The sequence below is a fragment of the Pagrus major genome, chromosome 4 (assembly GCF_040436345.1).
Source record: "Pagrus major chromosome 4, Pma_NU_1.0".
Lineage (NCBI taxonomy): Eukaryota > Metazoa > Chordata > Actinopteri > Spariformes > Sparidae > Pagrus > Pagrus major.
Window position 1 is genome coordinate 1,478,652 of NC_133218.1, and position 17,767 is coordinate 1,496,418.

General features: G+C 41.6%; 1 protein-coding gene across 2 annotated transcripts in view; it reads right to left on the reverse strand.

Annotated features, from left to right (window-relative positions):
* Nucleotides 1-108: 108 nt before the first annotated feature.
* Nucleotides 109-17,767, reverse strand: part of txlng (taxilin gamma) — a 30,652-nt gene continuing 12,993 nt past the window's right edge. For both annotated transcript variants that reach the window (XM_073465077.1, XM_073465078.1), the window contains exons 5-11: nt 12,562-12,732; nt 12,058-12,252; nt 10,295-10,414; nt 10,055-10,129; nt 9,827-9,919; nt 9,608-9,703; nt 109-4,613 (exon numbers count right to left, since the gene is read on the reverse strand). In XM_073465077.1, coding sequence (XP_073321178.1) covers nt 4,194-4,613; nt 9,608-9,703; nt 9,827-9,919; nt 10,055-10,129; nt 10,295-10,414; nt 12,058-12,252; nt 12,562-12,732 — 1,170 coding nt within the window. In that variant the 3' untranslated portion in view covers nt 109-4,193. The remainder of the gene's footprint in view (nt 4,614-9,607; nt 9,704-9,826; nt 9,920-10,054; nt 10,130-10,294; nt 10,415-12,057; nt 12,253-12,561; nt 12,733-17,767) is intronic.

Sequence of the window (17,767 nt, forward strand, 5' to 3'; positions counted from 1 at the left end):
GCTGAAGAATCCCATTAGTACACATTCACACCTCCTACCTACTTTACTCTTACACTCAGCGGAAATGACACAAAAACCAACACTTGCTTAGAGGAAATGAATCCATCATTATTGAAAATTCTACAAAATGTTTATTGAAAAGCAAGACAGTACTATAAGAACATTGTACAATCAGTGGGGGGGTATGGGCTCATTTTTTAAGTAAAAATAAAGCTCTCCGAAGCTATGGTGACTCACGCCTCTTCTTTCACAGTTAGTCTCACCTGCAGAGGTAGATTCTGACATTACCTGAGTCAGTCTGGGGCAACGCCAATGAAAGAGGAAATAGCTTACAAGTGTTCCTTCAGTTTGGGGCGCGACTAGACCTGTCCTCTAGCAAAAGAAAATCATGCAGACACCACCTTACTGTTTACATGTACTTCTGAATTGCACAATGTGAAGATAAGTGCATGACAAGTTCATAAAGGCCAGAAGTCACCATCTGACTACAACTGGACATTTTAGAGGACCTTACACATGGGTTATCTGTCAGCCAGTCAGTGTGTGTACATATTTGGAGAGGAATGATTTGTCGGTACCAACTCTATGGTTCTCACTGACTTTACAATTTACTGAGTTCAAAAAGGACAGCTGCTTTGAAGAGCTGATGGCTGGTGAGCTGAAACAACAGGTTAAACAGTGCTGTGGCAATGTGCTCCTGATCTTGGATCAGTCTTCTATTTATACCCACAAATAAGAGACTGGGATTCCAAATAAGGGTGCTAATGAAGTAATTGGAGGGGGGGTTAACACTGAGAATTAAAGGAACAGTTCACCCAAAAAATGAAAATTCAGTCATCTCCTCCCTGCATGCTGATGGGAAGTCAGGTGAAGTTTCATAGTCCACAAAACATTTCTGTAGGTTCCCAGCAAAACAGCGTTACAGTATTCTCCTAAACAAAAATGCAAAGTTTCACTGACTTTCCATTGATATGGGGGTGAGGAGATAATGACTGAATTTTCATTTTTGAGTGAACTTTGCCTTTAAGTCCTACATTCAAGATACTGGGCCTGTTGCAGAACAGTTGCTGCATTATGAGCTACTAAATGGGTAATGGAGCAGGCAGGGTTTAAGATCAGAGAATGGTGGCTCAAAGGAAAACTGTTCAATGAGAATCCAATAAGCAGACAAGATGCGCGTGTGAGTGGAACTCGATTTGACTTTGATGACAGATTTCCTACGTTCAACGCCTGACGCAATGACTTTCCTCATGAACAATAACTGCAGCTCCTGTAACAGCCCCTTATTGATATGCATCACTGATGGAAATCAATCTTTTTATTCAAATGCATTAGAAAAGCAAATCACATTCAGTTTTTTTCCAGTATAAATTTTCAAAAATGACAAGGTCCATTATTGTGATGTACTAAACATAATTTACAGAAAATAATTTGCCAGTGGACAATGGCGTTTCAGAACTCCCGATGTGCCTCTTCTTTGTACACCCTGTTAAACTGACCATATGAAAGTCAAATGACATGGTTCATCAAATTAAACATTGATTGCAGAGATGCAGACTGAAATCATGCAGAACATTTTGCATGTTTACTGACCTTTTATCTCTTTACATCACTTTAGTTGTCTCTCAAGCAGGCACCAAAATAAATATCCTGACCTATTACCTACTATTACTCATTTTATTTTTCATTTTAGGGATGGTGGGACTGTTTGAAAATCAGATTTCACCATTTTATAGGAAGGATACAAAACAGGTAAAAATGGGAGGTGAAACCACCAGAAAAATGTTTAAGTTCTAACCCCCAGGACTTCGGTCCTGGTTGATTTGGTGACACCTGTGCCAACCAAAATGAGATTAAGGAATAAAAATCTAAAATTCTGTCCAGAATCTACCACCACAGTGGCCCAAATGTGTATTTTGAATTCCACAAAGGTGGACTACAGACAAGTAGACCATAATGTTTAGAAAAAAATTACAAAATGCAAAGCCATCATATGGCTGTTGCTGGAAAGATTCCAATCTTAAACTGCAACAAATACTGAGGTTTGATACAAAATAATCTTACAGTTTATAACTTTGAAAACGACAGCTTGTGACAGAACTCCAACTACCAGCAATCCTCTTCATCAATCATCACAGGACTCAATCTGGTGGTGTACCATCAAGTTCATCCTTACTACAGCTTTTAGTCTCCTGACAGTCCACATCCTTGAGCCAATAAAGCAAATAGACAAAAACATACGAGACTATCCAACAGTGGATGGATCACTCCTGACTCTAAGCTCCAGTAAGAAGCGAGCTGTCAGTTAGAGGTCATAGCCGTGCAATGAATATTCAACTTTAGCCCTTTTCAGACGTCCATTTAACAGGCAGACTGAGGGAAATCTTAAGACCCATCTTGTGGAGAACTGGTAGATTTATAATGTAGCTACAAAATGCTGCTGCTGCAGCTGAGAGAAGATCAGCTCTGAAGGTGGTAACAGCCTGTTAAGACGAGGCCATTTCTTATGCTGGTTTTGGTAGAACACGGGGCCCAGGATGGGCATTTATACAAGCAGAACTTTTTTCAAGACTTAAACTTTGATGAGGGATCATAGAACCTCAAAAAGAGTCTCAAATAGAGAAAGCTTTCCTATTAGCCCTATAGTCACAAACAATTCTAAATGCCTCCACAAAGGAGATGCATTTAGCAGAAGTTGATGGAAAAAAAATGTCTTTAAATGTTTTTTCAAGTTAGCAACAAAGCTAGTTAAGTAGAGCTATCACCATTTCCAAACGCCAAGTTCAAACAAGTATAAACCGCCACATCATTTGTTTGAGTTAATTAGAACAGAAAGCCACAGACCAATCTTAAACTCTGTTGCAGAATTAATGTTGTTCATTCACAGCCTCCGTGACCTCACTAGTGATGAGCCAACAATCCAAACTGCTTCCACACATTACTTCCCAAATGTTTGGTGTCATGACTATCTTTTCAGAATGGCATGTTTTTGATTGTAAAGTAGATAGCCAGTTTACTTACAGAGCATGTGTAGGCCAGAGTGACAATGCATTTTAGGACTGAACTATGAGCATGGCCTGTCAGGCTAATTTTCAATTCAAACAAATCAAAAATCAAATTTTATGTTTTTCTTTTCAGATAAAGAGTGACAGCCCTGTGAGCTTGCTTGCTAACTGGCAATTAGCAAACCAAACAATACCACAATTGAGAAAAGAAAAACGTAACCACATTGTGAAATGATGTGATAAAAAAAAAAAAAACGAACACTCAATCCCCTGTGCCCTATACGAATCAAAAAAGCCAAACTGCGACTCTGCACTTGTTCTACACTTCATCTCACATCCCTTCTAGCTTCTCAGATCCCATTGTGTCTTTAAGGCTACATTAATAAGAAGTGACCGTGTGATATATGCCGATCACCCAAAACATTAAAACCACTAACAGGTCAAGTGAAAAACATTGATCATCTCTTTACAATGTTCTGCTGTGAGAACTTGGGCCCTGGCATTCATGTGGATGCCACTTGATACACCACCCACCCAAACATTGTCGCAGACCAATGACACCACCTCACTCTCCTCAGCAGGACAATGAGCCCTGCCCCTGCAAAAGCTGCTCAGGAATGAATGTGAAAGAGTTCAAGATGTCGACCTGGTTTCCCAGCCAAACAATGTATTGTAACATTACCAATGTTAATCACTTCACCTGTCAGTGGTTCTAATGTTGTGGTCGATCGGTGTACCTACCTTTGAATTTAATGCCTAGCATTTCCTCAGAGACATATAACACTACAGGAAGAGACCATGTGAAGAGAGAAATAAAAGGCCAATTTGACTCTGAACAGCCTCAATTTGACATCATGGAAATTCCATATGAAAATACAGTTATGATATAAAACAGGGAGTACCAAGTGCTCGCCACAAAGCCAATTCTTACAACCAATGTAAATGTGGGCCAAGTTACTGAATAGAATCCTTGAAACAATCATTTTATTCTTCTGAATCGCACAAAAAAAGATATGGGTTCAGTTTCTGCGTAGACACCCGGAGAGGAGAGTCTAGAATAAAAAAGAAAAAAAAGAAATCTATCTCCATCAAAGACGTTTTACTGGCTAGTTATGGAACTAGGCGGAGGTGTGTGGAGCCCTCCTACCACAGCCGTCTCACCTCCGCACACAGGCCATGTAGGCTCGTTCAGTCCTGCTGTGTGGGTGGTGTTTCTGCAGGCTGGTTGGTTGTCGTCGTAGCAGTAGTTGGTTTGTCAGTAGCAGCCGGTGTACAGCCCTGTTCAGGTGGTCTGGGAGCTTGGTGGATGCCCTCCGTCTCCAGCCTGTCGCCCCGTGGCAAGCCTTCCTCATCATCATCTTCTTCCTTCTCCTCCTCCTCCTCCTCCTCCACCTCCACCTCCTCCTCCTCCTCTTTGTCCTCCTCCCTGGCTGATGCTTCCTGAGGCTCGGCTTCAGGAGGTGCAGCGGTCCCTTTGTCTCCCTGCTCCTGAAGGAGGCTGAGTCGGTTGTTGAGGTCATTCCTCTCCTTCTGCAGAGCTCTGCACAGCCTCTCCAGCAGCTCCAGCTTCCCCTGCAGGGCCTTGAAGTGTCCGTCTCGCAGAGTTTTCTACAACACAACACAATAGAAAACGGACCTGATGATAAGATCAGTAGTAAGCTGAGCTTAAGTGAAGCTTATCTCATCAAATTGTTTCATGGTTTTGTTATACAGGAAATCAAAGGAAAACAAACACAACTGAATTCCCTTTTCTAGACAAAGAAAGTATACCACTAAGCTTTTTTGCTATGGCAGTAAGCTTCTTCGTGTTGGAACAAGATCCTTTATTTCAATTAGCAAAAGTAGTGCCCACCACAATGTCAGAATTCTCCACTAGAGTAAAAGTCCTGCATTCAATATGATTAATATAAGGAAAATGTAGAAAAGTTTAGTAGTAAGTAGGAAAATCTTAACCTGCAAAGTAGCCATTTCACAACAGATGTCACACTAATGTGAACTCATTTTTACAATTTTGTGAGCATGATTAAACAAATTAGATACAAGACGTTACTCAGTGAGCTTAAGAGCTGTTGATGTGTAACTTTATAATTTTGAACAGAGCAAGGCTAGCTGTTTCCCCGATTCCAGTCATTTTGCTAAGCTAGGCTAACCATGTCCTGACTCAGACACAGAGGAGAGGTTAAAAGCAGCATTTAACTCTCAGAAATAAAGTGGAAAGAACCCAACCGATATGGGATTTTTGAGGCCGATACAGATTTAAGAGAGGAATAAATCCACCGACTGCTGACATACTGAATTTTTGAGCCAAAGTAAAAAGAGACCCTTTTCTATGTGGATTGAGCACAGATTTTGAAAAATGCAGAATTAATGTGACATTCAAACAGATACTGTGTATATAAAATATTGATCTGAAAAGTGATTATCAACTATAGCTGTAAAATAATAAATGCAGTCGAGTAAAAAGTGCAATATTTCTCCCTGAAGTGTAGTGGAGCGGAAAAAGTAGCAAAAAAATTCCATTGAAATACTAAAGTAACGTGCCTGTAAATTGAAGTTAAGTACAGTACTTGAGTAAATGTATTTACATTACATTCCACCACTGCTCTCTACTAAACCCTTCATGCTGGCTTAACGCTTAAGATTAATGCTGCAGCTTTGTTCCAATTCTGAACCATTATTTCAATGAATTTAACTCCAATCAGAAAAGCTTTTTTCATTCTTATCATTTTTTCATTCTTATCATTCTATTCCATTCTTATCACTACATATCATCCTCCCAGCTCCATTCTCACCTATCCCACAATAATCTGTATGAACAGTTCCAGTCCGGCTTCCGCCCACTCCATAGCACGGAAACAGCACTTATCAAAATCACCAACGACCTCCTTATGGCATCTGACTCTGGACTCCTCACCATCCTCATCCTCCTCGAGTGCAGCTTTTGACACCATCTCTCACACCACCCTCCTCAGCAGGCTATCCTCCATTGGCATCACCCAGACTCCCCTGGACTGGTTCACATCCTACTTCTCTGGCCACACTCAATTCATCCAACTCAAGTCCCTCAAATCCACCCCCTCCTCTGTCACCTCAGGTGTGCCCCAGGGCTCTGTCCTGGGGCCCCTCCTCTTCATCATCTACCTCCTTCCCCTCAGCAACATCTTCCGCAAATTTAACATTCACTTCCACTGCTATGCCAATGACACCCAGCTCTACCTCACCACTAAACCTTCCCGCCCACCTCCCTCACCGAATGCATCTCTGAAATAAAAACCTGGTTCACCCAAAACTTCCTTAAACTAAACAGCAACAAAACAAAGGTTCTCCTCATTGGCACAAAATCCACTCTATCCAAAACCGACAGCTTTTCACTCACTATTGACAGCTCCTCCGTTTCACCCTCCCCCCAGGTTAAGAGTCTGGGTGTCATCCTTGACAGTACACTATCCTTTCAATCCCATATCAATAACATTACCCGGTCTGCCTACTTCCACCTACGAAACATCAACCGCCTCCGCCCCTCCCTCACCCCCCACACTGCCGCCATCCTTGTCCACAGCCTTGTCACCTCCCGCCTGGACTACTGCAACTCTCTCCTCTTTGGCCTCCCTCACAAATCACTCCATAAACTTCAACTGGTCCAGAATTCAGCTGCCCGCATCATAACAAGAACCCCCTCTATCCACCACATCACCCCTGTCCTTCAGCAGCTCCACTGGCTCCCGGTTCATTTCCGTATCCAATACAAAGTCCTCCTGGTAACATTCAAGGCCATTCACAACCTCGCCCCCCCATATCTGTCAGACCTCCTCCATGTTCCCACTCCCTCCCGCTCCCTCAGATCCTCCTCCTCCATACACCTGTCTGTCCCCTCCGCCTGTCTCACCACCATGGGGAGCAGAGCATTCAGCCGCTCTGCCCCCCGCCTCTGGAACTCACTTCCACCCCAACTCAGAAACATTGATTCACTCCCCCACTTCAAATCACAACTCAAAACACACCTGTTTAAAACTGCCTATTCCCTCTGATGCCACTTGCCCTGTCCCATCCCTTCAATCTATTGTAATTGTTCTTATTTGGTGTGTTTTTTATTGATATTGATGTTTATTCTTGATGTTTTCTTTTATCTCATTTGTGTACGGTGTCCTTGAGTGTCCAGAAAGGCGCCTTCTAAATAAAATTTATTATTATTATTATTATTATTATTATTATTATTATTATCTTAACAATATTTCACTGTTAATGTTTAGCATTAACAACTATGATAAGTTCATTGTAACAGAGTAAAAGATGGGGATGTTTTTTATTTCCTTTCCATCATAGCCTCTCACAAATTAGGTAACCAACGTACAAAGATGCTCTGATGCTTGCTGCTTATATTTCAATATGCTATGTTACTACTGTACTAACAAACTCTGGCTGGGTGCTACCGCGCTAACATGGCAAATAGATGTAGTAAGTGAGTGAGATGGTGACAGTTGTCAGAGGAGAGTAAAGTATGGGCAAGTGGTTCATATACTTTCCAGCATTGCATCTCATTACTTAGCTCTCAAGTAACAATGCAACATTAAAGGGGACATATTATGCAAAACTCACTTTTTCCTTGGTTTAGTATGTATATTTGCGTATCCGGAGTGCCTCCCCACCCCTTAAGCATAAGTTTCGACAACTAAGTCAATATTTTGTACCTGCCGGAGTCAGGAAATGAGTCTCTAAACGAGCCATTTGGATTTCACCCGGACTGTTACGTAACAGTCCGAGTGATTTGAATACTCTAGCCCTCGCGCTGGCTATCTCCTCCCACATTACGCCAGCTACCTGAACGAGGATCCGCCATTTTCTCGTTCTCGCTTCACTTGTACGCGACAGCCTGACCACTACCATGTACAACCCGAAAGCCAAGCACTGCTGCTGCTCTGTCGTCGGATGCACGGATCCTCCTGTTTCGCTACATGGCCTCCCTACCAAAGAGGATATCAGAGCGAAGTGGCTACATTTTATTTATCAGGGAAACGTCCCAGCTTCAGTGAGCAAAAGCGTTATGGTCTGTGCCAGTCACTTCACGCCAGACTGCTTCAGCAACCAGGGTCAGGACTGGATGCTGGACTGGCAACAAGATTGTCCCTTAAAAGATGGATCCATACCCACTGTCAATGATGGAACTAAGTATTTAAAAAACAGTGTAGTTTGTGTTACTTTGGCCGTTTAGCACATGAGCTAACGCTAACCGTCGATGTAAATATGAGGCTGAACTAACATTACATGTGAAGTTGTCAACGTTGGGCTTACTGGCCGTAGTATTCACGATAATGTTAATGTTACCAAACGTTAATTTGTCATATCAGCACTCTTTTAAAACATGACAGTGAATTGAGAAAATGAATTAGGATATTGAGATTTTATCGCTTCTAACCGGCCGGTGAACCACTGCTCGGCCGTGAACATGGCGGAGGAGACGGTGTGAAATGTCTCAGTTGTTAGCGGACGGTGAGCTGCTGTTCCGCCGTGAACAAGCAGAGGAGATTGTATGAAATCGTCTTAGCTGTTCGCGGATGGTGAGCTACATTAATTCATTAGCATGTTGTGCTAAAGGACAGTGACCTGCATGTTACCTGCAGTAAAGCAATCACTACTTTGTTTTGGAGCCAGGGACAGGAGTTACCTGCTACATGTCTGCTGTGCTACCATCAGTTATATACAGGCATGGACACAGAAAAGTTGCTTCGCAAATGTGTATAGCTCGTTGCCATGGTCACGCGATGCCGTCCCCCCTTTTTCCGCCCGGCAGGAGGAGGTGGGCGGCGCACGCAGTAGCTCATTAGCATTAAAGGGAAAGGCACTCAAACCGGCCGCTTAGAGCAGGGCTGTGAAACTGGTGTGTAAACACCCCTGCTGTGCTCAATCCTTCGTTTTTTTCGACCAAAGCATGTTACTATCATTCCATTTAGACATCAAGGAACCATGTCAACAAGCAGAAATGAGCATAATATGTCACCTTTAAGTTAACACTCAACACTTGTCTGAGACTCAAACCACCACACAGTTGTCTGCTCAGCTGCAAAAAGATGCTCTGGCGCTTAACTTTTAATCAGCTACATTACTGACTGTACTATAGCTGGCTAGCTAGCTACCTTGCTAACATTAGCAAGCGATTCCCATATAAGCTGTTAGGACAGGGTTAATGTTGTATTGAAAAGGGAAAATGATGGGGTCATTGTTTATTAACTTTCCAGTTAGGAACTTACCGTGAAGACGCACTGCTTCACTTTGCTCCATCTGTACTACTGTCTAATCAGCTGTGAGTCGGAGTGAGATCTGTATGCGATGACACCATTTTAAATGACTTCAGGAATGGTTTTCTGCACTATATGGCTTGTAAAATAAAGTTTTCATATCAGCCCTTATTGGAAAACATACACGCCAATACTGATACGTCTTTAATAGGCCCACTTAAGGGCCATACCGGCCGATAAAATCGTTCAGGCTCTAAAAATGATTAGGCATATTTTCCAAAATTAATCAATTATTTTGAATCTTCTGATTTTTCTTGCTCTGCCAAAGCAACCAAAAGCTAAGTGAAGAGTGTGGATCATAAACATCACCTCCTCAGCCATCTGCAGCAGGGCCTGGTTGTTACTCTCCCATTTGGTCCTCCACTGTGTCGTTTCCTTCTCCAGCTTCTTGATCTTCTTGGTCATCTGGAGGAAAATCCAGACAGTTAAATGCTAGCAGGGCAACCAGTGAGACACAACCAGAAGAAACTATCCAACAGGAAGTCAGTCTGTCATTGACAGATGACAGGTGGTGTCTCTTGCCCTCACCTTCTCCATCTCTTGTCTGAAAGTGGTGAACACCTCGTTGCTTTTAGCAAGAGTGCTCTGAAACTCCTCAAACTTGTCCATGTACAGAGAGAGCTGAGAGAGATAAGAGTCGTGGTTATTTTCTAAGGTAAATACAAGGCTTCTACAATCTATTTCCTGTAAAGAGCTATAGTGTTTTTGTCTGCAGTGTTCATGAGCAATCCATCAAGAAACTGTCTGTGTTCTTACCTGTTGTTTGAGTTGTGTTTCCTGTTCCTTCATCAGCTCACACTTCCGCCTGGACTCTGTGGCGTCCTTCAGCAGCTTAAGTATCACAGTACAGTCAGTTCTACAGCTCTCACAGGTACAGCACACACTTTCAGCAGTACTGTTTCATGCCAGATTTAATTTCTGTTCATTTGCTGGCTATTTACATCTGAAAACTAGAAGAGACCACGAGAAAAGAATAGGCCCAGAAGATGTACTCACAAAGTCTCTCTCTCTCTGCTGCTTCTCCTCCACTTCTTTCATCATCTCAGTAATTCTCTGCAATTTGGCATCCATCAGTTGCTGCTGCAGCTCCTTGTGCTTGAACACCTTGTCTATGTGCTGCGAGAGAGGTACAGCAGAGTTGCATTATGCTGCATAATAAACTACTGTGCAAATAACAGAAGATAAAATAGAAAAGCAAAATATGCAAACTAAACAACTAAACCTGCTATATATTTTGTGTTGTGTTCTTAACGAAAATGTTTCCAACAATGATCAAATCAGAGAAATCTGTAATTCTATCCAAATTAACAGTGTGGTTAATTTGGTTGTCTGCTGCTATAACGGGTAAACCCAAGATGATACATCAGAGTGTGAGGTAGGAGGTCGCCGACTGTGACTAAACATATCGTAGAACTAAAATACATTACCTCGTCGGTCAGATAGATGTTCATCAGAAATGGTGGTTGTTTCACATTGAGGACAAGAACTCCCATAATCACAAGCTACTCCATGACATCATCAAGCTCTCGACAAAACTCTGAAAGGTGGTCTTCAGGACACTTCTTTTCCAAGTGAATTTTTTTGTGACTTTCTGTCATTTGTACCTGCAAGTGCTGCATTATGTCGATGCAGTGAGTATGGCATGGCGCTGTAACGTAATCTTCACAGTGCACTGGGAAAGGCACTGTTAAAACAGCCAGGGAAGAAGAAAGGAGCTGCTATTTTCTTCTCATCTGTGTTTTACCTATAGCAACAATGTGTCACCTGACGCCATTATTTTTTCCTCACCGTTATACCAGGTTAATATTGTTTAGCCTACAACCGAGCAGTTTCTTAAATTAATGTTACATCACATTGGGCCAGGGCAACATGGCTGAAGTGGAATTTTTCTGTTAAATGATTCGATGTTCATATGTCACTTGGTACGCTCTCCATTATCAAGGGATATAACAGGCTGTTTATGAGTCTATCAAGCATTTTATCGAACTATTTATTTATTGCTATCGATGACATGTCTATTGCTGATACATATTGCCAACATTACATGCCCCTACATCACATCATCACATGAGTGTTCAGGTTTACATATATGGTGGTTCTGTTATTTGAACCTGAACCAGTGCTGTCAACTGTTTAATCTGCTCATGTGTCAGCTTCAGTGTTACAGACTCTCCGTTTTTACCTTTGTCCAGAGTCCAGATATACCAGTATACACTGTGTTTATGATTATCAAGGGGAACTTAGACCATTTCTCCAACAGGATAGTCAATACAATAGCTTACACTCATCTTCACAGATTCTCTCAAAGATAGAAGAACTATACTGTAAATGAAAACAATAGCTTTAGTTACAGTATTTTTGATTAGATTTTTAAGAACGTTGCTGTTTCACTGTAAATTAACGTAGCTAGCATTTAGCTTTTAGCTTGCTTTTACGGTGTATTGAGCTTAATGTTGAACAGACATCCTTTATTTTTTAAATTAATCTGCTTTAAAATGATCTTTGATGTTCTCCAATCACAATTATTAGAACTAGAATACATTCCCTTAAAAAGAGTTTGCCTGAGCCACAAAACATGCACGTGTGCGCGCATGATCAGGATGGGGCCACCACCAGGTTACCTTATCTTCCCTTTAAATGTTTTAATCACCACTGAAACTAAATAAAGTTTATTGACACGTGTGCACGTGTGGTGGCCAGGACAGGACGGGCTAAGGTTAACTCAACAAACCAATTAAGGGACTTCCTGGCAGCCCTACCTCCTCTCGGAGCTCGTACTGCTCAATGAGCTTTTTGAGCTTCTCGGCCAGCTCCATGTTCTCCTGCCTCAGCTTGGTGTTGTGGGAGCTATGCTGTTCCATTTGCACCTCAATGTCGCTCAAGGTCATCTGGAAGTGGAGCATAGCTTCCTTCCGCTGCTCTTCGTACTCCCTGGACCGCTGGGCATTTTCCTCCTATCAGGTGACATGAGTGGGAATGACAGGTCAACAAGGAGTTTAAGAGAGGACAGGGGAGGAAAGGGAATCCTTCACAATGGCAACAAATTACACAATATAAGCAGGGAAGTACTGAACATTGGAGAGCACAAATGTCAACTTTCAAAATAACACTCCTGACAACTGTACTGGTCATGAACTTATGTTGTGAAAATACTTGTGGTTATTTGCCTAATGACAGTGCAAGAGCTGCTGCTTATTGTCAAGCCACAACAGAAGATGAAAATGACATTGATGAATCCCCAGCTAAAGTAGGATGAGATGTACCTTAAGGGTCTTGTTGTGTCTCTGCAGCTCCCTACACAGACTCTCCAGCTTGCTGCGGGCCAGGATGGCTTTGCTGTGCTCCCCCTGCAGGTGGATCTTCTCCTTTACAATCTGAGACTGCTTCTTCTGCAGGGCTTTCAGTCGCTTCTGCATGCCGCGACTCTCCTCCAACTAAACACACAACACAGATTCAACATGAAAAAGATTACATTATGGTTAAACTTAATGCCTTACGTGGATGGCATTAAGGGAACAACTCCCATGTTAAAAGGCAATTGCTCTTATACCGTTAGTCTGAAAAGGTAGGTGGCTGGACTTTGATCATGGATTACTTGGACAGTTATCTTCCCAGCCTTAAAAATGTTCAGGATGCTTGTAAAAGATACATATACATGAACTTCCATATATATATATATTTTTTTTATTAACCTAACTCACAAATCATCCCCAAAATCACATAATTAATGAAAAGGAAGAAGGAAATTAAATACACATTTCACCGAGCCAAATCATCAGTTATAATGCGACTGTACTACCATTTTGTTTTCACTTCACTTTAGCGTGTACATCTTAGCCGTTTACTGGTTGTCACGCCCGGGTCACACTGCCTGCCTCTACCTGAGCGTCACAGCTACCTCGCTGAACTACTACTGCTTGCACACAACAACGCAGCACAGTCACCACAGACAGTGTTGCTACTGCTAGCCTTATCTTTCTACATCAGGGGTCTCAAACTGCGACTGTTTCCACAAAATTATTTCTCATTTATATTTTTATTTTTACCCCTTTATATGCAATTTAAATAAAAACACAACTCTATTTAAAAAACGCAAGTAGGAAATGCAATGTGTTAGCACCGCTGCCATTGATCAAAAATGCATCTACAGAGCAAAATAACGGTCATTTTCAGCATTTGTTGACAGTGGTTCCATTTTAAATATGTCAGGGAGTAGTTTTAATGGACAAGGACCTGCTTGATGAAGAGCTGCAGGCAACAGGATGCATACCTCCAAGTTCTTGGGTGAGGTAACAACTCCTTTTCCCTCATTTAAGTTATCTATTATGACTGAGTTTAAATCAGACATATTGCCAAACAAGCCCTTTTGCTTTGACAACAAATCCTCCTCCATCATCTTGTAAGTCACTCCTTACTCTCTGCATGCTAAAAGTTAAATGTGACTCCTGTTACTCCGAGCTGCGACTCTGCTGCTGGCCCCGCTGCTGCATGGAGCAGACACCTCCAGCAGTTTGTAATCGTAGTCCGTCATTGGACTATTGATTTTTTAAATTTATTTTCATCAAGTTAAATGTAATCGTACAATGCAGTCATCATGTTCACGGATATAGTTCACACTTGCATGTCTTACAAGAGAGCAAGAGAGTCCACGGATTTTAGCATTTTTCAATTGTCCCTTTTTTTGCTTCCTTCTCAGGGGAAAATACAGTAAAATACACAGTTGGTAAAGAAAAACAAACAAAGAACCAAAAAGTATGCTATGAATTAATAGCAACAGTATCTCAATGTGAAGAGAGAGTCTAGTAAATCACATTATTTGAAAAGATATGAAATAACTGGTGCCCATTTAGTCAGCAATATATCTGTTTTTAATTGCAGTCTAGCAGTTTTATTTTCTATATATATATATATATATATATATATATATATATACAGTGAGGAAAATAAGTATTTGAACACCCTGCTATTTTGCTGTTTCTCCCACTTAGAAATCATGGAGGGGTCTGAAATTTTCATCGTAGGTGCATGTCCACTGTGAGAGAGATAAACTAAAAAGAAAAATCCAGAAATCACAATGCATGATTTTTTAACAATTTATTTGTGAGATATAGCTGCAAATAAGTATTTGAACACCTGAGAAAATGAATGTTAATATTTGGTACAGTAGCCTTTGTTTGCTATTACAGAGGTCAAACGTTTCCTGTAGTTTTTCACCAGGTTTGCACACACTGCAGGAGGGATCTTGGCCCACTCCTCCACACAGATCTTCTCTAGATCAGTCAGGTTTCTGGGCTGTCGCTGAGAAACACGGAGTTTGAGCTCCCTCCAAAGATTTTCGATTGGGTTCAGGTCTGGAGACTGGCTGGGCCATGCTAGAACCTTGATATGCTTCTTACGGAGCCACTCCTTGGTTTTCCTGGCTGTGTGCTTCGGGTCGTTGTCGTGTTGGAAGACCCAGCCACGACCCATCTTCAATGCTCTGACTGAGGGAAGGAGGTTGTTCCCCAAAATCTCACAATACACGGCCCCAGTCATCCTCTCTTTAATGCAGTGCACTCGTCCTGTCCCATGTGCAGAAAAACACCCCCAAAGCATGATGCTACCACCCCCATGCTTCACAGTAGGGATGGTGTTCTTCGGATTGTACTCTTCATTCTTCTTCCTCCAAACACGCTTAGTGGAATTATGACCAAAAAGTTCTATTTTGGTCTCATCTGACCACAAAACTTTCTCCCATGACTCCTCTGTATCATCCAAATGGTCATATGCAAACTTAAGACGGGCCTTGACATGTGCTGGTTTAAGCAGGGGAACCTTTCGTGCCATGCATGATTTCAAATCATGACGTCTTAGTGTATTACCTACAGTAACCTTGGAAACGGTGGTCCCAGCTCTTTTCAGGTCATTGACCAACGCCTGTCGTGTAGTTCCGGGCTGATTCCTCACCTTTCTTAGAATCATTGAGACCCCACGAGGTGATATCTTGCATGGGGCTCCACTCCGATTGAGATTGACCGTCATGTTTAGCTTCTTCCATTTTCTAATGATTGCTCCAACAGTGGACCTTTTTTCACCAAGCTGCTTGGCAATTGCTCCGTAGCCCTTTCCAGCCTTGTGGAGGTGTACAATTTTGTCTCTGGTGTCTTTGGACAGCTCTTTGGTCTTCGCCATGTTACAAGTTAAAGTCTTACTGATTGTATGGGGTGGACAGGTGTCTTTATGCAGTTAATGACCTCAAACAGGTGCATCTGATTCAGGATGATACATGGAGTGCAGGTGGACTTCTAATGGGCGGACTAACAGGTCTTTCAGGGTCAGAATTCTAGATGATACACAGGTGTTCAAATACTTATTTGCAGCTATATCTCACAAATAAATTGTTAAAAAATCATGCATTGTGATTTCTGGATTTTTCTTTTTAGTTTATCTCTCTCACAGTGGACATGCACCTACGATGAAAATTTCAGACCCCTCCATGATTTCTAAGTGGGAGAAATAGCAAAATAGCAGGGTGTTCAAATACTTATTTTCCTCACTGTATATATATATATATACATACATACATACATACATACATACATATATATATATACAGCTCTGAAAAAAATTAAGAGACCACTGCAATTTTTTCTAAAGTCAGCATCTCTACATGTATGACAGCTATTCCATTCCAGTGTCTGTTGAATTCCAACACAATCACACCTCATTCTACTTAATGAGGTACTGATTAGATGATCACTTGTACCCAAATCTTATTTAACGAGGGAAAGTATAAAAAACACTGCTGTGGTCATCACTATCCTCTTGCAATAGGACCAGCTGGAAGGCAAAAACAGTGCTAGTAGTACCTCAAAAGTAATTGGAATCAAAAAATAATTGACCATGCCAAAAGAGTTGAAAAGAAAAGTTTTGAGTGAGGAAAAGAAGGGTTCAATTCTGGCTTGACTGGCAGAGGGATACAGTGAGCGTCAGGTTGCTTCCATCCTTAAAATTTCTAAGACGGCGGTTCATAAGACCAAGGTCAAACAGCAGACATTGGGGAAAACAAAGCTACAGACCGGCAGAGGGCAAAAACGATTCTCCACTGACCAGGATGACCATCAACTCATTTGAATGTCACTCAGCAACCATAGGATGACATCAAGTGACCTACAAAAAGAATGGCAAATGGCAGCTGGGGTGAAGTGCACGGCGAGAACAGTTCGAAACAGGCTCCTAGAGGCAGGGCTCAAGTCGTGTAAAGCTAGAAAAAAGCTCTTCATGAATGAGAAGCAAAGAAGAGCCAGGCTGAGGTTTGCAGAAGACCATAAGGATTGGACCACAGAGGACTGGAGTAAGGTCATCTTCTCTGATGAGTCCAATTTTCAGCTTTGCCCAACACCTGGTTGTCTAATGGTTAGATGGAGACCTGGAGAGGCCTACAAGCCACAGTGTCTCGCACCCACTGTGAAATTTGGTGGAGGATCGGCGATGATCTGGGGGTGCTTCAGCAAGGCTGGAATTGGGCAGATTCGTGTTTGTGAAGGACGCATGAATCAAGCCACATACAAGGTTATCCTGGAAGGAAACTTGCTTCCTTCTGCTCTGACAATGTTCCCCAACTCTGAGGATTGGTTTTTCCAGCAGGACAATGCTCCATGCCACACAGCTAAGTCATTCCTCTGGAATGTGATCAAGAGGAAGATGGATGGTCACAAGCCATCAAACAAAGCTGAGCTGCTTGAATTTTTGCGCCAGGAGTGGCATAAAGTCACCCGACAGCAATGTGAACGACTGGTGGAGAGCATGCCAAGACGCATGAAAGCTGTGATTGACAATCAGGGTTATTCCACCAAATATTGATTTCTGAACTCTTCCCAAGTTAAAACAGTAGTATTGTGTTGATTATAAATTAATATGAACTTGTTTTATTTGTTTCATTTGAGGTCTGAAAACACTGCATCTTTTTTGTTATTTTGACCATTTGTCATTTTCTGCAAATAAATGCTCTAAATGACAATATTGTTATTTGGAATTTGGGAGAAATGTTGTCAGTAGTTGATAGAATAAAACAAAACTGTTCATTTTACTCAAACACATACCTATAAATAGCAACATCAGAGAAACTGATAATTTTGCAGTGGTCTCTTATTTTTTTCCAGAGCTGTATATGCAATATAATATTCTTAGTAATAGTCCCTTTAATTGTTAAAATAAAAAAAAATTCAAGAAGTAGATGGTGAAGCACATCATTTTTGCTATTCTTTGTGTTTCTGTAAATAATGTCTCAGTTGGAGATATTGAAAGAAAGCATGTGCTGAAAGATTATATTTATACTTAAGTTGTTCAAAAGACATCAGATCTCCTCCTTCAAATAACTGACCCAACATAATTAAGGGTCCTCTCCTTCCACTTATGAAACCCAGCCTGTAGTGTGGAAGGTAAAAAAAAAATAACATAAAAACAACAAACAAAAAAAACGATATTACG